This window comes from Sinohyriopsis cumingii, chromosome 16 (genome assembly GCF_028554795.1).
Source record: "Sinohyriopsis cumingii isolate HCF-2022 chromosome 16, ASM2855479v2, whole genome shotgun sequence".
NCBI lineage: Eukaryota > Metazoa > Mollusca > Bivalvia > Unionida > Unionidae > Sinohyriopsis > Sinohyriopsis cumingii.
The window spans coordinates 9,728,815-9,756,807 of record NC_142976.1 but is presented as its reverse complement, the minus strand read 5'-3'; the positions used below and the strand labels follow the sequence as shown (position 1 = coordinate 9,756,807).

Genomic DNA, 27,993 nt, shown 5'->3' with positions numbered 1-27,993 from the left:
TGAATACTGTGTAAAACAGATGCCCAGATAAGGGTCACAGGATCAACTTCCAGAACAGTTTAAAAGCTATTTAGATGTCTAAAGTCACATATTCCAGCATAGCCTCAATCTCACTCTATGTGTCCCACAATAAAAGCTAAAACTGTAGTCCATTACGTCTAGCTAGTCCCTCTATCAGCTCATACCGCCTAACTGTAGTGCGCTAAAATATATAAAGACCAGATAGCCATATCGAGAAGAATATATGGTACGATAACATTGAACCTTGGCTAGTGTGTAATGAAACGTCCTGGACTTTGATCAACTACAGTGTGCTACGTTGCCTTACAGGTAGGTTTTAAGATGATGGAGTATTTCTATAGGTGTTTAATGGCATTTATTATATTTATATATAAATATGTATGCACAATTGTCTTATATGGGAATGACGATGCATTCAAAAATGATTTTAAAAAATAAGTCTGAACCGTTTCTTATATACTAATGGGCGTGATTATTCAACTGAAATCAGTGGGCGTGTGCAATAACAAACATTAGTTTTCTTTTCTTCAGACAACAGTCCCACATAATTTCATAAAACCAATAGAGTCTACAATTCTGATTGTGATACAAACAGATTTATTCATTTGCTTTAGTAGTATGAAACTGCTGGATTTGGTGGGGTTTTTTTTGTTACCCTTTGATTCCACTGACATCCGTACTCGTCTCTACCCCCCTGAATAGTTAACTTACACGCAATGGATACATTATTTGTAATTTTAGTTTTGTCCCCGGAGGTGCAAATACACACGTCACGTGAGTGAACCAGTCGTGGAACTAGAATCTCGTACGGATGTCAGTGACCCCAAAGGGTTTCGATAAAAGATAAAAGCTCAATTATGACATACTACTTGAGTAATGAAACATATCTACTTGTTGTGATTGCAGAAACAAAACTCCCGCAGAGCACATATTCAAGCAAGCCTTTGGTAGCAATCAATACACACTGAATGAATATTGTTTTGTTTTTATTTAATATTTTCTCCCTGTAAATCGTCGCTGTTTTTTATTTGTGCTGGTGTCCGTGATTTTCCATTTCTGCCAGTACCGTCTCAAACTCAACCGCACTGATAGGTTGTTTCTTCCATTGCAACTCAATACAATTTATTAATCATTTCGAGACTGCCATGTGAAGCTGCAAGGAGCAATTCAGAATAGACGGGTACTCGTGAATATAGTCGCATATAAATTAATTTGCTAGCACCATCACAGATACCGGTTACTGTCGATATAGCTCGGACAATAATACTGACTGGTTCACCTGCGATGGTTGATATGACTGATTCCAGTCACACCAAGACCAACAGTTGCTGCTGAGGCAAAACCACAAATAGCATATACGACTAAACACGTTCGTTTGTATTTCACAATGTCACGATCCGCGCGGTTCGCTTGGTAATTTCATTTAGCAGGAACCCCGACCGGCCACGTGGTTTAAATCGCTCACCGTTCTGGATAACTGACATCTCAGTTCCATTAATATTAACTCCCACTGTTGGTACCCATTGGACCTTCTACTACTTCTACTACGACATTTACAAAAGCATGTTTATTATACAATTGATTTTATGTTGCTGTAGTATTATTTTCGTCTACTGCTGTGACAGAATATTCCAGCACTACACCTTTAGATACTGAAAAAGTTTTGTTTTCTTCGTGAAAACAATAATATTTTCGTCGATACAGTCTTTCGTGAATTAAGAAAGACACAGCTTTGTTTCCACACAAGGATCATCTTACGTTGGGTCTTTAATTTCGTGGATTCTGGGAACCATGAAATCCAATACAGCTTGGGCCAACACAATTAATAGCGGATTGACAACATTAATTATATCATTACAGATGCCATTTAAGGTGTTAGATACAAATGTTTTGCAACACCTGGGCAGAACGGAAGACATGTATACAGGCAGATATATGTACAAATATCTGAAAACGTTATTAGACAAAACTTGGCCCGCCCATACCGTACATTTGTATTGGGTTATATTTAAATACTACACACATATTCAAAGAAATGAACTGTTACCAACATGATTGTTTTATTTCCACGTTCCCTGTTTTTGTTCTCTATAATGTAGCAAGAAAAACAGTTGGGGAAACCATTGTATTATTAACCTAAATGACAGTGTATTTAACAAGTTGTGTTAAGAATCTCCAAACGAAAATGAACACAAATACGAATAACGACTCTTTGTTTCTTTTGGTGTTCTGGTATTGGCAACACATGCCCTTGGAAGAGTTACTTTCACCATTATGGTGTTATGGTTCTATGGACTTAAACTAAGTAACATAAAAATGTAAAAGCCAAACAAATTTGTCATAGTCAACAAATGATGTATTACCCTAGAATACAAGTGAATGTTTAAAAAGAACCTAAAGTATTATGAATTAAATCCCAGATAGTTCTAACAGTTCTATCAAACGTCCAAAAGTATAGAGTATTTCGAATTAATTCCAGTGGTGTTCTGAACGAATTCAAACTTGAATATCATGATGTAGCATTTGTCTCGAATGTGCTAATATGCAAACAGCCTTGATGTGTCACAATAATATAATCAGAGTAGCCTTTGAATAAATTCTCAATATTGCCAAAATAGTGGGTTAGTCCTAAATCAATGATCACTTTGTACTTCCAGTGAATAACTTGAATAAATCATCTCAAATAATAACTGAAACACATCATAAATTCTTCCACTAACACTGCTGTTAATATATTAAATGAGCAAAAATATAATATAATCAAACTTTATATAAAACCACAAGACACAATTTGAGGATCACGAAGAGGAGCAATTTCTATCAGACTGAAAACAAAATTTGTACATAGAACAGAATCCTAGTAGGCCCAATTTCTAACCTTCATTATGGATAAAGGTCAATCACATAAAACAAATTACACACACAAATATATATATATATATATATATATATATATATATATATATATATATATATATATATATATATATATATATATATATATATATATATATTCTCTGACCGATCCCGTGGCATTAGTTTAAATTCATTATTATTATTATTATTATTATTATTAATAAAAGAGGTAAATATTTTTATCTGGGTCGAAGTTTTTTAATTTCTTTATTGTTATCCAGGTTATGGCTTTGAATTAGTAAACATCATGATCATTCTATTTAAATAGAAAATGCTAATTGTAATATGAGGTCTAGAAGAGAAGTGTGTGTGTGTATGTGTATGCTTCGGTTTTGTTCATTTTATGCTTAATATTCTTCTATAGCTATGTCAGATATAATAATGCTAATTGGATTCAATAAAATAGTCTAGTCTATTATTTTCTCCAAACAAAATAACCATGGCTGAAATCATGTAGTCAGCACATCAGTTGTATCGTATGATCAATAAAAGATTGAACAGAAATCAATAGGAATTAACTATGATCACCACTAATTATTTGAAACGATATATTGTAAATTAACTAAATGCACATTAATGATAATGGAAAATGTATTGCATGTCTGCACATTAGGTCATTTGAGACATTCGTTGTAATAAGAATCAAAACGACTAAGACAAGCTAGTCCGAACGGCCTATAATATAGTCAAATAGTTTTATATCAAGCACACTAAGTAAAGAGCAAAACCTCATTATGGGATGCAAAAGGCGCATCTTAGGAAAAAATTGTGGGGTTTTTTTTGCCGTCAGTCGCTCTATTCGACCCTTCAGATGATATTAATTTTGTCCATAGCCCATAATTATATGCACAAAATAGTTTATAGAAACGTATCAGACAATAATAGGTGTTTCATTACCCAGATGATACTTTTGGTTGTACATAGTTTTCATCAAAATAAAATGTAGGTGATTTGAAAAAGTATTTACCTTGTAGAGCTGTGATTCAACTTAAATTAGGCTCAGGTGACACACATAAACGCCGTTAATTGAAATCTATATCTTTTATATAGCATATTTATATTAGCACAAAACAAAGGAATTGCTTGTTACCATGTCACTGTACACACCTAAAATGGGGACACTGCCAGAATAGTAATATATTTGTTTGATTGCCAGAGCAGCAATCGTCTTTCTTACACGATACAACGTATTGAAACTAAAATGAATTCTCAGTATATACCCAAAATATCACAAATATTTGATTTGTACATAAGAAGCTGAATATGTGTCTAACGATGCTTGTTAATTGCCTTATATTATGTTTGTGATATCGGAAATGTAAAGTATACGACATCTGCGACACATCATGTATCAAATAGTTGTTGCGAGGCAGTATATTTTTTGCTGAAAGACCTAAATGTGCCATATGCATTTGAACTGCGCATAGTCTTGACCCGCCTTTTTTGTTTTGATGTTGCACCACTGGTTTCAGCTTTGACAATTGTTCAGTTTGCAAATAATATTCCTGATACCACTAAGCAGCATAAAGCCTGATATACACATTTTGCAAAACATATCTTTCCTGCGTGTAATGTCATAAACTTATAGGCTTTGTTTTACTGTACTGTCAAATTACTTTTTGTTTTCATGCATTTGGCACTGATTATCATCTATTAATTCCATCTAGTTGGCCTCGATAGGATATAAATTGAAAACAAATCCTCGTATATCCCGACGTTTTCCAACCAATTTATCTAATTGTGCTCTTTAAAAATGTATTTCGCATTCCATAATCTTGTGTATCAATGACAAGAGTTATCTTCCATAATATGCTTCTTTGTTATAATCCGAACAGGTTTACCTTACTAAAGCCGAATTCGGCGTCCCTTTTAGTGACGAATGTCTTTTGGGCATTCCACGTGATTTTACGACATTTGTTTTGTCTTTTATTTGCTGATGAAATTAAATTGGATGCTACCTCTAATGCGTTAATTTTGTATGCTTATAATATATGAAAGGCACCATTGAAGTCATTTTTAACCATAAGAAAGAAAGGCATGGCAGTACCGTAAACACATGTGGAATGACAAAATCATACATCAGAAATAGAAATGTGGAACTTGTCGTAGCAGTGCCACAAAAACGAAATGTTGACAAAACAGACTACAACCAAACTGCACTTGCTCCAAACACAATTTAGTTGTAATTCTAATTAATTTGTATGATACAAAGGTATGTATATTCGTAGTGGATACACACATCGCATAATCGACTAACACAAGTAAACTCCAAATTGTTTGACTCTTACCTAAAAACTCTAAGACCTCGCTGGACGGATTGCTATGTTAACGGAAATTCATTTGCCATTATGTCAATACATCATTTCTGATAAATATCCAACGCCATATTTGGTCATTATATATGATCTACTATACTCCCAGTACTATATCTGGGATAAAGTGTAATATTGTGTAAATGTACAATTTCTAATATATACCAAACACGGTATATGTATCATCTATGCTAATAATAAGATTTTGTTTTGAACTTGTTTAATCGAAAATATTTGTGCTTACGCAGGAGTTTCGCGTTGCACTGCAATAACGACCTTCTTTAGAAATTTGAAATTTGAAAACTTTGGCTGCAGCACATGCTCCCAAATAGTATCCTAGCTCACTAACATTTGTTGTTTTTTACGCCATATTGCGTGGCTTTAATTTACTTTCCAAATATATTTCAAACGTCATGTGATTAATTCCATCCGAGAATATGGGATATCAAATGTTTATGCAACAGTACGGAAATTGTCTAATAAATATCTATATTCTCTAGTACAATGTCATCCTATCTTTGAAAAACGTAGAATTTATCATCGGCCGCTATTGATTTTTCTATCAAATTATGTGAGTTAAACATCTTATACCATAAGAACAATTCAATCTGAAAAACAGTATCACAATCCCCCTGCGGTGTTATAAAAAATACTGCAGATCCTCTACGTTAATATAAAGTATGAATGGTGTATATTAAACTGTAACGAATCATGAGCCCCCTGTCAGAAATGCTGGCATTCCTGATAAATAGAACAATTCAAGGTTGGATAGAGAACTATTGCATCAAATATAAAATAAACTCAAATAATTTTTGAAGTTGAATCTTCAATTTCAAATTTCAAAAATAACTTGCACGTTAAGCTTCAGTTTAATGCTACCTTGACAAAATAACTGGCCTGGTTAATCAAATGCCAATAGCCAATTTACAGTTTAATTGTGCTGAGTCGGTCGCGATCATCATCACAACTAAATATACAACTACCACAACTGTCAGCCGATCTATTCACCAGCTATGTTGTGCAAGTTAAGCAACAAAAACGAACGGGCCAATATCAACAATAAAAGGGACTCAGGGGCTTGTGGTGCTTGAATTAAACTAATCCAACCAATTAAATATTATATTTGCTTCAATATATTGTCATTATATTTCCTTTATGTGTGGCATGACACGGTTATATGCAATTTTTGGAACAGTACGACCTGTATTCATTAATATCAAGCTGACAATGTATGTGTGAATAGTCTTGAAGCACACCCGAGGTGATCCGTTGTAGGGATGACATACATCAAATGGTTTAGTAGAAACAGGTACATAAACAGTATTAACATTAGTAGTGGTCGTTCTAGCTCCTGCTGAGGGGTGATTTGGTTTTATTAGCAGCAGCAGCGGAGAAGCGGGAGACAAAGGTGTAACCCTATTTATTGTATTTTTTAACCAGATCGATGAAACCAAGAAAATATTCATATATCAATGAAAGGATGCAAGTTAGTGAATTCAACTAAATAAACCACAGTACGTCTGTGTAAGTATGTGCATTTGCCGATATAAACTTGTCTGTTACGTTTTTTGTTTTATTGCCTTTATTTACTCTAGAAAATGTCATATATTCTTAGCATACCTTGTTGACAGGTGCTGCAAATTTGCATGCCGTTACTGGTGTAATTGTTCATAATAACGGAAATTGACCTTGAGCAGTTGGTGCTGGAGAGAAAACACAAGAGCATTCGAGAGGGTTGCATTTTATGGGATCTATAGAAACAGTAAAGTTATAAGTCTACTTTGCATGATTATAAGATATATTAAAGATTGTTCGCTATCGCGTGAATATAGTGTATATAATGCCCTAAACCAACATTATACTTTTCTTGGCATTTACTATCAAGTACTGACACAACTAAATTACATACATGGGTAGAAATCTGGAACTGATCCAGAATAGTATATACCGTCTATACACCTTCTAAAACTAGGGAAGCGTACAATTAGGCTGTAATCGTCCCATAAAGTGATTGTTATTTATGTTTCGATAAGTCGCGTATTAATTATATTGACCACATGCAGCTATATGCATAAAGAATAAAATCAAATCAGTATACAAATGGCCAAATAGTGTTTTGTAGGTTTAGAAATCCCTAAAATACATTGAAAACAGAGTAAAACTAAGCAGGGGCCAAAATCTTTTAAATTTGCATTAAACCTACCATTGTGCTTATCAGCATGACTAAATCAGTATGACTTTTGTCATGGGACTGGGTATGCATCTGTTTATATGACTCCAATAAAACAACCAACCATATGACGTACATGTTATACAACCTTGCCCGTTCCTGTAATACGACACATACACACACAGTTAGATGTATATTTTGCGTTTCTCTTTCGCTAAGCATTTCTAAACTATTTTCTTCAAGTTTGTTCAACGTTAATTGATGCATGATTCATTAATATTTGCTTCTCAATTTCTTTCATTTAAATTAGCAATGCCTTCGAATCAGAAGCTTGTAAAATTATTAGCACAAAGCATACCATGCCAAGAGAAAATTAGAATTAGATTAAATTTTTGTAATTGATGGGTTTTAATGAATTAAATGTTAGATTTTCAAGAGAAAATAGCATTAATCAATTAGGAGCAGAATATATGTTTGTATCACCGTGTTGTCAGTGAGTTTGTGACTATGGTGCTGAACACACAGTAAGACACTGGAGCAAATGCTGTGGGCTATGTGGTGTTTAACAGGTTTCCATTACCGTTAAATGTTTTCAGTTTCAAGAGAAATGCGACTCTTATAAGCAAACTATCCACTCCATATTTAAAGTTAAACCAATTAGAATACAAACAGTAGATTCCCCTTTGACATAATGATATTCTGATGAAAAATAATGACAATAGTACGTGCGTGTTGGAAAAAATCTTACAGATGTGACAATAGTTCGACATATATAACGCAAATATTCAGAAATAAAATTACATATATTGTCTGTTACTACAATTTATATACATCCATGCCTAAACTTTTCATGGTCGAATACAATATTTTTGTTATATTATTGGTTCATTATTATTTCTAATATGAACATTTTGTTTCAACTTCTACACCATGTTAAATTCAACATACTTCCATTATTTGTGTAACAGTTTGTCAGGTGGTAGAGAACAAAGTGCTTATAAACTTAAATCTCACATTAGTTCTTTCTTTCTAAAAGACATTTTGCAAAAGCAACAATACACTTATATACTGATACACACACACACACACACACACACATATATATATATATATATATATATATATATATATATATATATATATATATATATATATACTCTCTTTTTCCCTAGCAACTTTGACATGAGTTTGTCCAGCTTCTTTTCTATAGTTTCTGAATATTTGCCGATAAGATTCAGAGACTAACTCAGAGCCCTTTAGGATGCATTCTTTAACCACATCATAGCTACCACTTTGGTGAAATGACAGTGAATTATAAATATCACTAGCCAGTGAGTAGACATTGTAATAACTGAGTCCAATGCTCCGTTGGCCATTTCGAATTTTCAGATACGTTTTCAAAACGAATAAAAAATTTGTCTACTTCTTTCTCAGAAAGGGGCACTAACTTAATGTTCTATGTAAGATCAAAACTTAAATTTGGATTTCAAGAATGAATGTGATTTTCACTTGCCAGTTCCATTTCTTTTATTCTAAACTGATATTCCCTCTCGTTCTCTCGTTCTTCTTTATCTAAATACAATTGCATTTGTTCTAATTGTAATTGCATTTCTTTTTCTTTTTCTCTTTCCTATCTCCCTCTTCTCTTTTTCATATTGTAACTGCATTTGTTTTTCTTGAATTTGTCTTTCTTTTTCATTTTCTTCTGCTTGTAAATGCATTTGGTCTTTCTTCAATTTCATTTGTTCTTTTTCTTTTTCTTCTTCTAATTGCAACTGCATTTGCATTTGTTTTTCTCATTCTTCTTGCTGAAGCTCCAGCTTCCTCAACTCTAATTCCATCTTGTATTTTAATTCTAATTCCTTTATTTTTGTGTCAGAGTCAAATTCCACAGCAAATATTTCCTGAATCTAGGATTACGTCTCTGCTTCTCTGCTGTTCAGTTGAAAGTGACGCTAAATACCATTCAGTAACTGTACGCAGTTGCAAGCCCTGACTAATGATTCGCCAGTGAAACCCATGTGACCACTACGGGGCAATTCAATTGGCCCTTCCGGGCTATGTTCACTGTCATAACAGAGTAAGGTAAAAGGTAGACCCAACCTCCTCACACCACCCATAAATGTACTTACGCAGGAGTAAGTAGTTTTATGTCAATCGTAATAGCCTTATAAAAAGAAAAAACCGAGAGTAACAAGTAGTTTAATTTGTCTGTAAATAAACAGAGAGTGAAATTAATGTAACTTTTCTTGTGTTCTTTGATATGACAGAGAATGGGATCATACATTTGTGGATATTATAATAATAATAATAATAGCTGTAAAGATAAGACTATTTTGTTCACACGTCATTGGAAATAGACGGTATAAAAAAATAAGCTAACGCAACAGTTTGTTCCGTCGACCATTGGAAGAGTTACGACTAAAAATGTACAGTGACATATCACCACCAACAAAACAAAATGAAATACCTTTTTTATATGCATGTGAGATGCAGTACGTGGCGATTGATTCTGAAAAAATAGATGATGTTCATTAGGAACGGCAAATTTTGTGTATTCTTACAGAGCTCCAGTCTTTCTTTGCTTTAATTAATTTCTGCTATTAATTTATGCATGCCGGTCCTAATTCTCATACAGTCATTTGTCATCCAAGCTATTCCTTCCCTGCTTTAGGTGCAGCAGTGACCTCTTCGTATTAAAGTGAGAACCTTATAACTTTTAAAATAGAGATCTTTGCTAGGTTGCCATTAAAGAAAATCCATTAGTAGCAAAGATTACGTCAGCCAATTGAATTTGTCTGTAACTAAGTACTTTTCTGTCTTATTTTACTGTTATCAACAAACTTCAGTAGACAAAAGGACACGTTTTATAACTGTATGAGAAAATCAGCAAACGCTTTCTACTAATGGAAACAGACACGTTCCTATCTTTCTAAAGCTAAATGTATTTAGTTGGCAACATTTTAAAACAGCGTACATGCTATAGGACCTATTTGTGCTTTCCATTTGCTTAAAATAACACCACATAAATAGGCCCAGTGTCCCAATTTATTCTTTTTTTGTTTCTACGTCTGCTGATCCATTCTTACTTCACATTAAAGATTAGTCTCTCAATACGTCCATCCAATCATCAGTCCGAAGGGTAAAAGGTCAAATATATTAGCTGCAGTGATATTTTGTATATATATATATATATATATATATATATATATATATATATATATATATATATATATATACACACATATATATAATGACCAACATACTACGGTCTGGGTCCTGGAATGGGGGGGTATAACGGGGTCGGGGATGGTCGAGAGAGGGGTATTTAATAAGTATTGGATTTTCTATGAAAGTAGCTATATTTAACTTTGAGGTATTATTATGGATAGCTTCTTACCTTATGGTATATACACATTTTCAGACATTTTAAGGAATATGTCCTCCCTGGATGGCTCTCAGCCGACGGATGAGATCGATCATGTGGAACTATCTGGTCTTGTTGACGAGGATTATATCCGTCAGCTGGATGAGGTACATTTCGACGAATATGTTCTTTATTTTATTACCTTCTGATTGCAAAATTAGTTCTTACTTTGTATATTTTCTTTCTTTTATTAATGTTTTATTATAAAACGTACTTCATGTTTTGAGTTTATACATGATTAAAAGATGTGATAAAACAAATTATATATGTGTGTGTGTGTGTTGACTCAAAAATTGATAACGGCGCAATTTCAAAACGGTTGCAAAACAGTGTCTTTAAATGAAGTTTATTTGTTCCATGCATATTGCTAATCAGAACAATCACTAACCTATGTATTTGTATTTCACACAGTTCCCTCGCTACCGGGAAATCGGGAAAAAGTCGGGAGAAATGAAAAGTCCTTGAATTTCGCAAATATTGATAAAAGTAGGGAAAAACCCGGGAATTTTCTGCCACCACTTCACACCCGAAACAATCACGTAACTGAGTCGTAACTAAACTGATCTTGGGGTAAATCGAGTTCTAACCAGAATATTCGGAGGGTGCAGTATGGATCATTTTTGGTTGCTTGCAATAAACGTATATGCCTGTCAATCCAAACGCCCAGTGGATTAGATTTGTCTAGTAGACTTTTATATTAAAATCCATCTCGATATCCGTATCTTTCCTTACATGGAAGGTATGAAAACCAGTCTAACATCATAAAAGGCCGACATGGTGGTGGCAAAGCGTAGCCGCTTATCGGATGGCCTTGCAAACTTTAAACCTTTTTAGATCGAGTGATACATGCATGAAATCGATATGAAAATTACTTATTTTCTCAGAAATTGTGAATAATCAATAGTTATGTCTTTAATCTGCTGAAAGACAAGATAAAACTACGTCGTTGATGTGACCTGGTACTCGCGACTTGCATTGCTAGTCGCATGAGTACACAAATCTGGCAACCCACATTTTCAAATGTTGTAGAGAAAACAAAATATTAAATGAAAATCGTATGCTGGTTGTAACAAAAATACAACAAAAAAAAACCAGAGAACATAAAATTCTCCATATTTATATGTTCCGAGAACAACTTCTGGACTTTTGTTGTATCACGTGACTACAACGTTGACAAGTGCTCTTTGCTTGATAAATCACATTGGCCTAATTGTTGACTTTTACAAAACGTATCTGACTTTCATTTAATATAATTGAAGTTCTTTAAAACAACATTATAAAGAAGTTTGTTGTTGATACCGCGCGACTACTGGACTTCCGATGTCGTCATTTGAGATGCGTGAAGTCATGTGACAAGTAATGCAAATGACGAGTACTGGGTTAGGTTTTATTTACGCCTTAGTTTCATCTTGTCTGTAATCGGATTAAAGGCATAGAGATTATAATATTTGTCATTTCTGAGAAAACAAGTTATTTTCTTATTGATTTCATGCAAGTATAAGTCGATATAACATAAGTTTAAATGTTCTAGGTACGCTCGTAAGCGACTACCATATGTCGCTACCGCACGGTGGGACAATATAGAAATTTTCTATATGCAGTTTCAATGACCCCACACCCCAACCTAAATGAACAAATATGGAAAATGGGGTGTGATTAGAAAAATGGACTGCTTTTCGTTTTAAGCCAAATTTGTTTTCGAAATTGTTTTCGAAATAGTTGAATCTCAGAGTTGAAATGAGAACTTCTCGTTCTTTGTATTATATATTAAAAAACTATACGAGCTCCTGTATCAATACACGTTTGGGGACTGGTTCAATTATTTAGAATTAAAGGTTTGAAAGAAAACAAAACATAATTTATGTTCAATATGTTCTTCCCACCTAGCAGCAAAATGCAGCAAAATAATGTTAGAATTTATATTCTGTACATTGAAATAACTTTACATGCCAATTTATAACAATATAATCAAACTTGATTCGTGTGATACATTTTGCGGTTTTGTACATGATCATCGTTTCTGGCTTTGATGTTTTTGGAGAGCCTTGAAAGAGAAACATCTTTAGAGTTCGAAAATGCACGCTGTATAATCTAAAATGTTCATTAATTCCATTCATTAATGGTCATATGTGAACCTTGAGGAAATTAATTTATCCTGGAAAAACCTTTGAAATAACCTGGAAATGTATCTTTATAAAAGCGTGGGAACCATGTTCACACGAGTCGGAAAACTGTTTATTGTGGTGGATGTAAGTGAATCATTAGACTTTGTATTAGTGTTCCACATGAGATGAATAAGCTGTTATTGTGGTTATTCAGGGAGGGGGGATCATTGGCTTGTATATTAGTGTTCCACATGAGATGAATAACAGTGTCATTTACTTGTCCGATTTATTTTTCAGCGGGTCAAGCAGTTTTACGACCAGGTACGTTTCGTCGAAACACAGTGTTCAGCTAACAGTCTATTTTGTCCTGAATTGGAGAAACACCGTGTTTATATTAATGAAATAAACCTATACGACACTCAGTATTTAAACACCGTGTTTATATTAATGAATAAACCTATACGACACTCAGTATTTAAACACCGTGTTTATATTAATGAAATAAACTTCGGATACCTATACGACACTCAGTATTTAAACACCGTGTTTATATTAATGAAATAAATTTCGGATACCTATACGACACTCAGTGATACAAGTTAATACACATATTAAGGCTTGTATGCTGGATATATATATATATATATATATATATATATATATATATATATATATATATATATATATATATATATGAGATTCTTACATGCTGGATGAGCACAATATGATTATATGCTAGACATGTCTTGGATATATCGGTGTCTGTGTGTGTCTGTGTGTTATTATGACATATTCTATTCTTTGTATATCCTCGTCAATTCTCTAACTTATCACAAAATGGACACAAGTCCTTACTTTCTTTTGAAATCACAGTTGACGGATTAAGAAAGCAAGTTTCTTCCATTTAAATGATAATTTAAAAAGTTAGTATTATGAAGACTTTCGTCTGGTAATCAGCAGCAATGTTGTCATCTTAGCGTGTTAACTATTCACTTGTATATAAATACACATAATTTTGTTAATTTCCTGCACATAGCGCGCGGAAATCAGGGCGTGACGGTCGAGGAAATATGTGAAATTCTTAACGCAACTCCACCTTACGGAGATGAGCAGGATGCTCCCATCAGCTTTTCCGTACCCTCCAGTGAGTTTGAAGAGCTGCTCAGAAAGAAACTGGCAAAGAAGAACAAAACAGATCTCATTTCTTATGCAGAATTCAAGCGCCTGGTAAGTCGTGTCATTTGTTCGTTTGATATACAAAATGTTTGGAGGTTTAGAATTAATTTTTGAGACAGTGACAATCAAAGTCATCATTAATTGACCTAATGCTTTTGTGGAATTGTCGTCTGAAAAATGGTTGACTTCTGTATGTTGACCGATATTAAACAATTCGGGCTTCTTTCAAATTAAACCTAATAAAGTAAATTGCTGGCACTGTTGTTTTTACGACAGAAATAATGTTTTTTGTGTCTGTTTCGTTTTCACTGACATGCCTTTTCTCTGACTTCCTTCCGAAAAAGAATGTTTTATACTCCACGTTAAAGGCTGTGCCTCACTATCAATTTTACAATGTTGTGGCGTTTTAGAAGTTACAACGCGTTCGTATATGGAATATATATCTCAAAGTTTAATATAGAGATGTTTGTTTTCAGGTGTTAATGCGCAAAATTGAATTATTTTGCTTTAAATATCAAAAGTACTAACAACAAAATCAGTAGCAGGAAATTTTATTTTCCATCTCTTTAACCAGGTCTTCCAGATCAAAGTAAAAGTATTTGAGTAAACTTTGTATATAAAACACTATTGCTGTTCTTACAGTTATGATTCATTCATGGGTCGTTTAATTAAATAGACCCCATTACTGAGGCTTCATGTGTAACTACTTTAAATAGCCACTGTTACTGAGACTTCATGTGGAATTACTTTAAATATACACTATTACCTGGGCTTCACGTGTAATTACTTTAAATAGACACTGCTACTGAGACTTCATGTGTAATCGCTTTACATAGCCACCATTAATGAGGCTTCATGTGTAACTACTTTACATAGCCACCGTTACCGAGGCTTCATGTGTAATTACATTTAATATACACTGTTACCGAGGCTTAATGTGTAATTACTTTAAATAGAAACTGTTACCGAGGCTTCATTTGTAATTACTTTAAATAGATACTACTACTGAGACTTCATAGGTAATAATTTTAGCTAGGTGATAGATGCCGTTACACACACACACACACACACACACACACACAGATATATATATATATATATACTTACTTACTTACCTGTAGATTACGAAGCAGGGTAAATTGACCAGAGAAGAGCGGAGGGCTGTGGATCGGTTTCTACTATGGGCCATACAGAATGTGGTATGGTCCTCCGAACAGAGAGATTTTCTCCAGATGTACACGTGTAGGCCACCACCCATCTTCATGGTCGTCATCAGTATTATAGAGGTACGGTGAAGTCAAGCATAGAGATCATTCTTTAGAATGGAGAAAGACTATTGATTATCTGTTCAACAAGACACCACACAGGCCGATAGATCGATATATGGGCCATGCGACACACACACACACACACACACACACACAGATATATATATATATATATATATATATATATATATATATATATATATATATATATATATATATATATATATATATATTAATGAACCAAGAATAACGCCTTAGGTAAATAATGGATGGCAGATAGACCTTGCAACCTATATATACTGAGCAAACAATAACGCCCTAAGTATAAAATGCCACGATGGATAGATGGACCTTGCAACCTATATATACTAACTAAAATTAACGCCTTAAGTATAAAATGGCACGACGGATAGATAGATTAACCTTGCAATCTTTATATACTGAGCAAACAATAACGCCCAAGGAATAAAAAGGCACGATGGATTGATAGCTGGACCTTGCAACCTAGATATACTCTGAGAGAACAATCACGCATTAAATACAAACTGCTGTTTACTTTTGCTGGACGCGTAAAAGCTTTGTTCAACATTTACTTACTAGCGTGCGTCTACATATTTTATGTATAGTCCATAATGTTTAATGTTCAAAAAGTAAATACAGTTGTAAATACAGTTGTTTAATTAAAACCGCATCCAGACTGGAATTCATATATTTCATATAGTTTAATGAAATGTCCTTAACTCATGAGCCGCAAGCAATGATTTAAGTAAGAGAATGAACTCGCGTTTGCTCCTACAAACCTAACTTGAAGTAATGTTTCTAGACATTTTACCGTATAGATCGTGCTTTTCGCTGTCTTTGTGGATGAAATGAAGAGGGATGGAACAGCTTTATTGCCAGAATCGGGCTTTCCTTCAAGGAACGCGTTGATCTATAAACCTGATCGACGGTACGAAGCCTGGAGATATCTCACATACATGCTAGTTCATAGTGGGTATGCGTTCTCTCTCTCTCTCTCTCTCTCTCTCTCTCTCTCTCTCTCTCTCTCTCTCATCCAGTACGAGGATACCAATAGAATCATCGAAAGGAACTGACAATACCTCTCAAACATGCCATGGGCAAACAGGAGCTAATTTTACTGGTTGTGAAGCTTGCTGAAAAACATATAATATGTATAAGTTATCACATAAAATCTGTACAAGTTATCACACAAAATCTGTACAAGTTATCACATATAATCTGTACAAGTTATCACATCAGCCATCTGATGCAAAACTGTCCAGGGGCCCCGAGTGGCCGAGTGGTCTAAAGAGCTCTCGGCTACGGATCACTACCATCTCGCCTCTGTCTGCGTGGGTTCGATTCTCGGATTCGGCCTATGTGGGTATGTGAGAAAGATTGCCAGTAGTTTCTCGAGGGTCGGTGTTTCTTTCTGGGAATTTCCTGGGTTCTTCCTCCACCATTAATACTGGCCGCCATGTATAACCTATCGTGTGCTGAAAAATTGCGTTAAACCCTACAACAACAACAACAAAACTGTCCAAATATAGTAACAAAGCAGCCCCAGTTTTATGTGTTCAATGGCGGTATTATCAACGAACAAACTAATATTTAATATAATTTTTTGTCTTAACATTGCCCGTTCACGCTTTTTTCTCTGGCCTCCAAATCTCTTATAGTCAAAATACGGATTTTGTTTCGAAAGCTTTAAGTGTATATTAGTATAGTCTTGTTCATTATTGTAGGGAAGGTTCTGATCAATACAGTTTCATCGAAAATAATCATGACAAATGCTTTAAATTTTAAATGTTCTTTCAGTTAATCGTATATAAAATTACAAGTAGAATATTAAATAGGGCTCGCTGCACTAATCCATTTTCGGCAGATATCAATGTTAATGTTATATATATATATATATATATATATATATATATATATATATATATATATATATATATATATATATATATATATATATATATAAGTAGTTATTGAGTTTATATTTGATTTCAGATTGTTCTGAGAGACTTTGACGTGGACACTACATAGAAATATTATGATTAACAGAATTTAAAAATCATTTGGTCACATCCTTGTAGTTATTTATTTCCTGGTGAATATATTCCAACATGTTACATGCTTAATGAATATGCTATCACATTATCAGATTCACCTTTCAGATACGTTCATCTTATCTCCAATATAGTGGTCCAGCTATTATTCGGATTACCTCTTGAGATTGTACACAAGTGGCTTCGAGTTATGGTTCTGTATTTTGGTGGTGTCTTAGCAGGTACTCTGATTCTGTATAATAAACTCTATATTCGTGTAAGTGAAACTGTTCAAAACAGGTACTACCAGTCTGGCCTTCTTCCTTGTATTTTTTTATATTATATAAAAATTGCTTAATCCTGCTGCTCAACAAAAATATTTGCAACCCACCTGCTTATTTATATATATATATATATATATATATATATATATATATATATATATATATATATATATATATATATATATATCTCTGTGTGTGTGTGTGTGTGTGTGTGTGTGTGTGTGTGAACGAGTCGAAAATCAAAATATGAGGCAGTAAATTCAAAGCCTCTATCCTGTAGGAAATGTGTCGGTCATCATGACGTTTGGTCATTCATGCAATGTGAAATCGATTTCAAAATTCATTTCCTCACTAATCCTATAAAATATAAAGTTCAGATCGTAAATAATTATGCAAGCAAATGCCAGTCAAATTTTTGAAGCCATGTTAAGTATCGACAGTATTTGCTTCTCTTCGGTACGGCTATTATTTTAAAACCTTTAATGCAGTTCAAGAAATACGTTGCCTGACTTGAACTGCAAGGTCATGAAGGATTTGTTGTTTGATCCCAGAGTCACAATCATTGACTCTGATCTTCATTTCCCAAAGTGACGAGTTTACATCTTATGCAAGCTATTATTTATATGCACTCGAACTCAAAGTTTGTCTAAGATAAATGTGTATCTGATATGTTGTTCGCGCAAATTACAAAAGAAAATAATAATAGTACTTAATTGGCATAGGAGGATGGTGCCTAAACACATTCTGGATATGGCCAAGACATGCGGACATGAGAAACTTTGATCAGAACACGTTGTATCTGTCCGAGTTATTGTGTTCAAAAGTATCTGCTAACGGTTTGAGGCTCTAATGGCGTCTTATTACGTCTTTAAGTTATATTGTTTGATAACTTTTGTCAATAATAGTAAGTTGTAAAAGAAATGTTTTATAACTATTTTTGCCCAATGTTGTAAGTTGTAAATAGACTGTTAACATAGCATTTGAGTTCAGAATATTCTAGGCCCAGTCTTTATTTACAAGAAGACCAGAATGTTTCCTTGGAATGACTGACATCAGAGGCAAGCGAAAATATGTATACATAGGGATTTTATAAGCAAATAATTTAATTCCTGTTTGGGGTTTTTTGTGTCAATCTCTGGGAACACATTTGTGATCATGATTTACAGTTGAGATCAGATACGATCTGAGATGAATATATTTAAATATTAATTAGAATTACGTATGTGCTCATTCCATTTTAGATTTACACACACTACTTTGGATTATTGTGAACTCATTCAAAGGCATTTTGGATTGCATCACAATGTTACATCATGGCATTCGAGTCTATTCGAATTCATTCAGAACATTCTATGTATACTTGTGATATGACATATAGGATTATCTGGGATTTAATTTACAATACAGTAAGCGTCTCTTGAATTTTCACTTTGTATTATAGATACAGCAATTGATTGTTGATTTTAATTAAACTGTTGGTTTCGCTTTATTTCTGTTGCATAATTCAAGACTTTGAGTAATAACACGCACAGAGTCTGACTAAATAAGAATATCATAGGTCACATATTCAGCGACCTATAGTAGGCACACACACACACACACACACACACACACACACCTGGAGAATGGGAACAAATGTGATTAACTTATCTTGTTTGAGTATGCTGTCTATATTTGCTCCTAACCGGCTATTGGTGTATTTTTTTCTTGTAGGCTCATTAGCCCATTCTGTTACGGATCCTCACGTGGCCCTTGTGGGGGCAAGTGGTGGATGCTATGCTATTCTTGGCGGTCATTTAGCATCCATAATAATTGTAAGTATATTTTGTGTGCTCCGTCTTTTTGTAATTTTGGTTTGTACATCATACACGTAGATATTACTGTCCTTTGGTCCGTTCCATGCTTTGAGATGCTAGTAGTGAAGGGGGACACTTTACGTACAATGGGAATTAGCATTAAAAACACCCTTGGGACACTTTACGTACAATGGAAATTTAACATGGAGAAAAATCGTGGGACACTTTACGTACAAGGGGAATTAACATGGGAATAAATCGTGGGACACTCTACGTACAAGGGGAATTAACATGGGAATAAATCGTGGGATACTATACGTACAAGGGGAATTTAACATGGGATTTTTTTTTTTAAAAAGTTTTTTTAAAATTTAAATTTAAATTTAAATTTAAAAAAGGGGTAGGCAATTCAAAGACTATCTCTTTTCGAGAAATATGGCTGGCCCTGAAAAGGGCCTTTGGGTTTTCTTCTTCTTCTTCTAATTTCTTCTTTTCCTCCACCAAGTTCTTATTTTATCTCCAACACTCTTTCTCTTCTTTTTTTTCTCCTTCTCTTCTTTCTTCTCTTCCTCCTCTTCTTCTTTCTTCCTCTTCTCATTTTCCTCTTCTTTTTCAACTTTTTCGTTCCATGTTCTTATTCTTATCTTTTCCTCTTCATCCTCCTTCTCCTCCTTGATCTCTTTCATGACACCACTAATCTTGTCCTTTGCTTTCCTTAAATTGTTAATTTCCATCTTTACACGATGGGGACTATAGGAATAATGGTCTTCAACGAGTCTTAATAGCATCTGTTCCATTATTCCTAAGTTGTCTAAAACGTCTTGCAAGGTTTGTAATTTGTCCATTTGGTTTGACGCCATCTTCTTTGTATTCTTTGCAGAATGGTTTGAACGACTAATACTGTGGGTTCTTATACGAAAAGCGCGAACGTGAAGGAAAACATCCCCCTAAAACATAAAATGGATCTTACCTAGATGATGACCAAACATCGCGCGGACGTGAAGGAAAACATCCCCCTACTTTCTCATTTCATATAATATAACCCTAACTATACTCTTCACATTTGCTAAGAAACCCATAATCTACTATTCACACAAACATACCTGAGCTCTTACAAACACATACACTTCCACTATTAATAAAGAGTTAGTGTTTATTTTCACACTACTCTACCTACACACATTGGCAAATTAATAGTTATTTCTTTTCTAGAGTATTGGGTAGCCCTGAAAAGGGCTGTTTTGTTTGGAACTTCATGGACACCTGGTTAATGGTGGCACCTTCCAGGCCTGGCGCCACATACACATCTTATCCCCCAGTTACTTTTTACCTTTTGGGGGGAGAGAGCAGAGGCAGGATATGTCGCTTCAGAATCCCAATTTTCACTCTCTGGGATTCTGAAATTTTTTCTTCTCTCCTTTTCCTCCTCCTCTTCTTTATATCTTCTTTCCTCCTCTTCTTTTTTTCTTCTTTCCTCCTCTCTTATCCTTCCCTCCTCGACAATGGCTTCAGCGGCCAGTTCATTTAATATGCGCCTGGCATATTCCAGATGCACATGAAGTTCCAACAGTTTCTCCAGTCTCGTGTTCATTTTTGGTGTTGATCAATCAACAAGGGTAGCTGGACTGCCGAACGAGTTTCAATTTATACTGAAAGCGCGGACGTGAAGGAAAACATCCCCTAAAAAACATAAAATTCATCTTACCTAGATCATGACCAAGAAACAACAACGCGCGGACCTAAAAGAAACACTCGCTCACTTTTTTATGCTACCCATCACTTCAATAGACTATCCACATACGCAAAGCAATCCAATCTAACCCAAAATATACACCTCAAACAGCCCCAAAAAAACAAACATCATTTTAATCTACTATCCACACCAACCTACTTTATCACTTACAAACACAATCACACTAACTCATACCCTCACATTTTTTTTTAAGAAAGAGTTAGTGTTTATTTTCACACTACTCTACCTACACACATTGGCAAATGGATCGTTATTTCTTTTCTAGAGTATTGGGTAGCCCTGAAAAGGGCTGTTTTTTTGTGTTTTTTTTGCTATGGCATTCTTTTTTAGTTTCTAAGAATGCGATGTCCTCTGAGGATAGACTTTCTGGCGATAGGTCTGCTTCTTCGGAAAGAGAAGAAGAATTCTTTGGTGTCGATACGACAATCGACAAAGCCTCTGTCAGCTTCAGGTTGCTGCTGCTGTTGCTGTTGTTGCTGCTGCTGTTGCTGCTGTTGCTGCTGTCTCTGAAGTCTGTACTTCTCTGTCCATTCTTCTTTCTCCCTGTTCATTTCTTCTCTGAAGAGCTCTTCTATCAGGTCTTCAGTGATTTTTAACATTCTCACATTCTCTATTTCTTCTGGTTTCGGTATCAGACTGTGTCTGACCCTATGCAGATTCACGTAGGCTTCGTTGAGCTTAGCTAGTTTGGAGCACATCTTCTTAGGAGGATGAGTCGACAATGGATGGCTAGACTGGGAACAACCCGGTTCTTAAAGTTAAAGCGCGGACGTGAAGGAAAACATCCCCACACGGTTTTCGAGCCGCAACGTTCATGAGAGGGATAGTAAGAAATGAAAGAGCATCAATCCAACATTCTTATAGCTAAACAAAAGACAAAGGCATTTTTTTCTAAACACAACATTTTTTATTCAAAAATCACTTAACACTAAACAACAACTCTAACATTTTTAACAATAATATAACACTATAACATCAAACATTTTTTCAAATCACAAACATTTTTTTCTCAATTCACACTCTACTTTAAACAGGGCTGACAACGTTGTGAATGAAATTGTGATTTCCACTGTTGGAAATCATTAGGCCATTGATGGACACTACGTTTCCTAGCTTGAGACAAAAGATAAGCATAATGGTCACAAAACCATCGATCTACTTTCACATCGTTTCTAGCAGAAGAACGAGGATCAAAATGAGTCACTAAATGTTCTAAGGAATAGCCCAGGCTGCGATGATGCAGAAAATACACACAATATTGTCCACACACCAAGGAATCTGTGCCTTGTAATTTCACGTTATTGAATCGGGTAGTCTGAGCATTTCTTCTCATAAAGTCGATGATATCGTCTTCCAAAGGGGGCAATCCGTACGAATCGAAATATTCCACACATCCTTCTTGAGGAAAATAGACGGCTACCCAGTGGGTTCCTGGGAGATGACTGTCGTCCGTGTTGATTACGTAAGCTTGATGGTCTTTAGGTTTGCGATGAGGGAGTTCATCTTTAGCACAGACGACAGGATTCCAAGAAGCCGTATACGAACTGTGGTTCAAAAGGTAATAAAGTTCCCAGGTATCCAATGTTTTGTGTTTTCTTCTTCACAGGTAATAATAAGTCGTCAATTCGATCCTGACTTTTTGCTTGAAAATGTCTGACGAATAAACGGTTATTCGTTCTGTTTCCTCACTCTGATTCAGGAGAGCTTCGATGCGATGGATCTCTTGAGTGGTTAATGGTGGACAAGAATGTTCACGCAAGTCTTTATACCACTGGTGCAACACGTCTTTGTTCGAGATGAGACTCCAAGCTTCGTCCAGATACTCGTCCAATTTTTCTTCTTGACTTAACATTAGGCATTTATCGTGTTGAATTTGACTGGGATGATCGTTTTGACATCCATAACAATTTTTCTTGATCAATTCCGTCATTTTGTCGACCAAGTGTTTGGCAAAACAGGAGACTAAATGGGCTTCTTGTTCTGGCCATCTCGACTTCATCATGATATCTTCTTCGTCTTTGTCTTGAGATTCTTCTTTTTCCACGGTCTCCTCACATTCCATCTCCAAAGTTTCTCCACTAGGTAAAGAGGGATAACAATCTTCCATGGTTTCTAGTAATCTAAAATAACTTCTCTCAAACTGTTGATTTCTATCGTATTATCGAATTCTGCATACAGGATGACGTTCACTGTCTCTGGCAGAGGATTTGCAAATTGAAGTTCCACACGAATCTGGCCTGATTTTATAGGGTGGAAATGTCCCTCGTCGCTGCCTTGGTCTGGAGTGAAATCGAAAGCCCACAAAGCATAACCTCCTGCGTAATCCTTGTACGTAATGCCGTGACTGGTGTTGGTTCCTAACTGGCCCGTGGCTTCGTACAGGGACAAGTACGATCTCAAGTAATTATTCTTGGCAAAGTCAGGCTCGAAAGGTCTGGTACACAAGGTCTTGCCATCGCGACTGACTTCGATTTTCTTCACGTTGAAGTGTTGAAAGTTGAAAGGATTTTCAGCGAAGGCTCCGTTGAAGGCTGAATTCGAGACCATACCAAGGATTAAACGCTTGGGTAACTGTCCTTGAAACAGATGATCTTCGATCATGGAATGATGGTTAGTGGGAATGGTGAACGTTTTCACTTCCACACGTCGTATGGGATACTTGGCGGTCGTTCTGCTCAACGTCTGACTGATGTCGTTTCCCACTTTGGGTAACACTTCCACGCGTCGTACGTAGAGTTTGGCCTCCTCGATTTGGCTTTTGGGATTGCCAGTCTTAGTAGCATCAGCATCAGCCAACAAATGGAAAGCGGTACTGCTACGATTCAGTCTCAGGCGAACATTGACACCGTTCAGCAAATATTTCTCTTGCAACCACATGTCCAGATGTAAACGATCCATCAGTTCTAAACTCTGTCCATCTGTGATTCTGCTTCGTCTTTCCCCAAAACCGTCATTGTCACCTGCGTCACCTATCTTAAACTTGGTCGCTTCGTCAGGTTCCCATAGCACACAAGCATTGAGATGAGTGTCCTTGGCATCTATTCCGTACGTCAAGAGATTTTCCAGGTAGGCACGGTAAGGGTATGTATCCATGCTGCTGCTGACTAGTTTGTTATTCAAGTACAAGTCCACTGAGCTGAACAAGGAATGCATGAAATTGTTGACGGGAGCTATATTCTCAGTGTCTTCTACTGTTTTATTTTCCTTATCTAGAACTTTGACTTTTAAGTACAAATAACTGCTATTCAGATCGATGTAATCTTCTGGCTGTCCTTTGATTTCAAACTCAATGGGAGCGGAATCGGTCAATGAGGAGACGGGGTGAAATTCCACCCACTGAGATTCTTGCATGGTCATCATGGTAAGGGGCATGGCAAACAGATCCAGTTCCGTCTTGGAACAGGCGCAAGACTCTCGGTGCATCATTTTTTTCTGTGTTTCAATAATCGAAAACGTCTAAGTCTCGAACGGTTCTTCTTTTCTTGATCTTTCTCGCTTGAAGTCTGGTGAAAGGGTGTTTTCTTCGTCGTCTCTTTCTGCCTTGTCCTTGCTGAATGCCTGACTCGGTAGCGTGCAGGGCATTTATAGGTGTGTCTCGTCGGCCCAAAATGTCTTTACCCGTTTGCAGCAAGACACTTTTGCCTGCCCTCATGAAGGCTTCTTTAGGGTTTTGTTTGTCGATGATGACATTTTGGAGAAATTCTTTGCCTTGCGTCAGTGCCGCATCTTTCAAGGCGTGCAATCCGCGTGTCACCATCGGTTTCAACACCGGGGCCACCGAACGAAAGGCTGATTTTAACATGTCTCCTAAACCGTGTCCTCGCTGTCGTGCAACCCCTTGGTACACTGGATACATGACTTACTTACGAGTCGTGAGAGAACCGTTTTCGAAAATGGAGTTTCACCGTGACTTTTCCTTTGGTGAATGGAATATTTTGTCCCAGATCTCCTTTTATAGCAATGTTGACTGTGTCCAAATAAGACTTGCTGACAGGCAAATAATGAGGATGGACAAATTCGCGGTGAACGTGATAAGTGTTTCCACCTTCCTCGTCAGTGGCCGTGGCAGAATTTACTTTGAAAGGAATGACACGCAGTAACGGTACGGAGGTGTGTCCCACCACGTTGTACTCCACCACATCGGAGTACACGAAGATCAAATTCAGTCCTTGGTTCAGTTCTACCGGGTAACGAAAATACCTTGCAAAATGCAAGTTGTTGTCAATCTCTGCGATGTGAATTTGTTTGGTCTGCTTATCCGTGACCAAATTGAGGTCTCCACCCAAAATGTCATACAATCCAGGGCAAAATTTAATACGTATACTTCTTTCCTCACTTTCAAATCTGATGAGTAGACGGTGAGACTGTTTGTGGTACTCGATGGTGACACGTTTTTTTAGAACTTTCTCAAAGGTTGCATAGAATTTGTCAGCGATGGCCTCCACCAGATGTTGACCACTAAAATAATGGCCTGAATTAATTTTAAAGTGATAAACGTAAAGAGGAGGAGAAGGGTCACTGCTGCTGCGAGGTATTGTGTCCTTCGCAAGATGTGATCTATGTTGAGAAGTGGCTGTCATGGTTTGCTGCAGTGCTGGGTCCAGAATTTCGACGTCAAAAGTGTTTTGAGTTTCAGTGATGTTTTTGATTTGTGTCGGGTGAATCATTTCTACTAAAGCCACTTCCCAATGGGCTTCGTGATCTAAGGGGATGGCCTGAGGTAATTTGGCCGTGTAACAGCACAACGTGTTGTTGGGAAACACCTCCATGGAACTGTCACTGGGTAAAGTTAAGTAAAATTGGTTTTGGTGACTCATAATTCCAGAGTTCTGTGGCTGTCCGAGGGGTTAGTGGACGTCAGAGGCGTGTCTCCGCCCAAAATGGGGTTCTGATTGTGGTTGGAGTGGTGACTGGCACTGGCACTGGACACAACGTTCCCGTTCGAGGAGAATTTCAGGGAGGGATTGGGAAGCAGGTAACCGATGCAACTGCTCAATAAAATGGTCCACAATTGTTTGTCTCCTTGTTGCAAACTCAAATTGGCGATGGCTGCCCCGATGACACAATACACCACGAAGATTTGGCAGAAAAAGACGATTTGCGTTTAAGGCACACGTTCTCCACACCACACCCACAAGGGTTGTTTTTGTAAATCTTGCACAGAAGAACTAGGGGAAGAAGGAGTGGTCGACGTAGCTGCGTCTGCTGTGTGAAAGGGCATGATGGTCACTTCTTCTTTTTATAGTCGATGACTTGCGAAGCGTCGATCCAAGAATCGAAACTGGGTGGATATCCTTTCCAACGTACTTTGACTTCTTTGACACGTCGTTTGCCCACTTTACGGGTTCTGCGTTCGAGAATGCTTTCGATGTCGTACACGTCGTCTTCTTTTTTGGTGACACGTTGTAACTCGGGCAAATAAAACGTTCCTTTGAGCACTTCTCCATTCATGTCTTCCAATTTATAGACGGCAGGATGACGGCCATGCACTCGTCCAGTGACAAGAAACAATTCGGTCGTCCAGTTAGGTAAGTAACCTTTGTCGAAAGTGCGTTTGGTTTTGCCAATGCGCACCCAATCTCCTACGGCCAACTCTCCACTTTTCTTGGGGACAGCCCTCGTCGGGGACGTACCAAACAGACGCTCAAACACCAGCACTTCGTTGTCGGGAGTCACGTCTTGCGGGGCACGTCCGATGCTTCGATGGTAAGATTGGTTGTACGCTTGCACCAGGTGCGGTAAGATGTCGATGTACTTCAGAGTGTGGTGATGCGTAAAATATTTCCACATGCGTTCTTTCAAAGTGCGTTGAAAACGTTCCACGATGCTGGCTTTGGTTTCGGGATTCTCGGTGGTAAAAAAATGAATGTCACGTTTCTTTAATTCTTTTTGGAAAGCTTGGTTCAGAAATTCGGTGCCTTTGTCCGTTTGCCATCGAAGAGGGCGACGACCGCTTTGTTTCAACACCCGTTGCAGGGCTCGCACTAACTCGCTGCTGGATTTGGAAGTCAAAGGCACGACCCAGGCAAATTTGGAAAAGACGTCGATGACACAAAACAAATATTTGTAGCCACGATTGTAGCTGGCCAAATGAGAGACATCGGCTAAATCGGCTTGCCATTGATGATCGATGCCTTCCACTCGGGTGCGACTTCTGGCAAACTTGCGTCGAATGGGTTTGTGTAAAGTGTAGGTAGCTTGTTCTTGTAACCATCGTTGCACTTGAGGTAAACGGAGACTTTTCAGTCGCGTTTTGGCAGCACGATACAATTTTTGAACTCCTGCGTAACCTGCAGGATGGGAGGGATCGTAGTAAATGCTAGCTAAGACTTTTTCCATTTTTTTGTGTTGATTGGTGTCTTAATAAGGCACCCACTCTTGGAAGAGGCTACTCTTTTTCTCTTGGGGTATTTTCTTGGATTGCAAGGCTTTGCGTGTGCGGCCGGCAATAGGTGTCGAAGAGGAGGAGGATGTCTGAGCAGGGGATATCGGTTCTTGTTTCACTTCTGTCTTCACTTCTGTCTTCACTTTCTTTTTCTCTTGTGAGGAAGAAGGGGTGGCCATCATCTTTTTAATCCATCCAATTCTGGAGGTAGGTGGTGTTGTTAACTTGCGTACTTTTTCTGGTGGAGTTTGAAACCCTTCTTCTTCTTCTTCTTTTCCTTTTTCTGTCTTGGTCACGGGTACTGGTGGTACTGGTACTGGTACTGGTGA

General features: G+C 36.6%; 1 protein-coding gene and 1 long non-coding RNA gene across 2 annotated transcripts in view; both read left to right on the top strand.

Annotated features, from left to right (window-relative positions):
* Nucleotides 1-263: 263 nt before the first annotated feature.
* The window catches only part of LOC149779924 (rhomboid-related protein 2-like), a 48,428-nt gene continuing 20,698 nt past the window's right edge, over nucleotides 264-27,993 (top strand). The window contains exons 1-8 of the mRNA XM_089936622.1: nucleotides 264-330; nucleotides 10,844-10,953; nucleotides 13,249-13,272; nucleotides 13,990-14,178; nucleotides 15,249-15,413; nucleotides 16,235-16,389; nucleotides 17,576-17,688; nucleotides 19,444-19,544. Of these exons, the coding sequence (XP_089792748.1) occupies nucleotides 10,858-10,953; nucleotides 13,249-13,272; nucleotides 13,990-14,178; nucleotides 15,249-15,413; nucleotides 16,235-16,389; nucleotides 17,576-17,688; nucleotides 19,444-19,544 (843 nt within the window). The 5' untranslated portion in view covers nucleotides 264-330; nucleotides 10,844-10,857. The remainder of the gene's footprint in view (nucleotides 331-10,843; nucleotides 10,954-13,248; nucleotides 13,273-13,989; nucleotides 14,179-15,248; nucleotides 15,414-16,234; nucleotides 16,390-17,575; nucleotides 17,689-19,443; nucleotides 19,545-27,993) is intronic.
* Nucleotides 6,687-10,119, top strand: LOC149779925 (uncharacterized). Its single transcript, XR_016414962.1, has 3 exons — nucleotides 6,687-6,773; nucleotides 9,334-9,504; nucleotides 10,094-10,119. It is a non-coding gene; the product is annotated as an uncharacterized LOC149779925 (long non-coding RNA).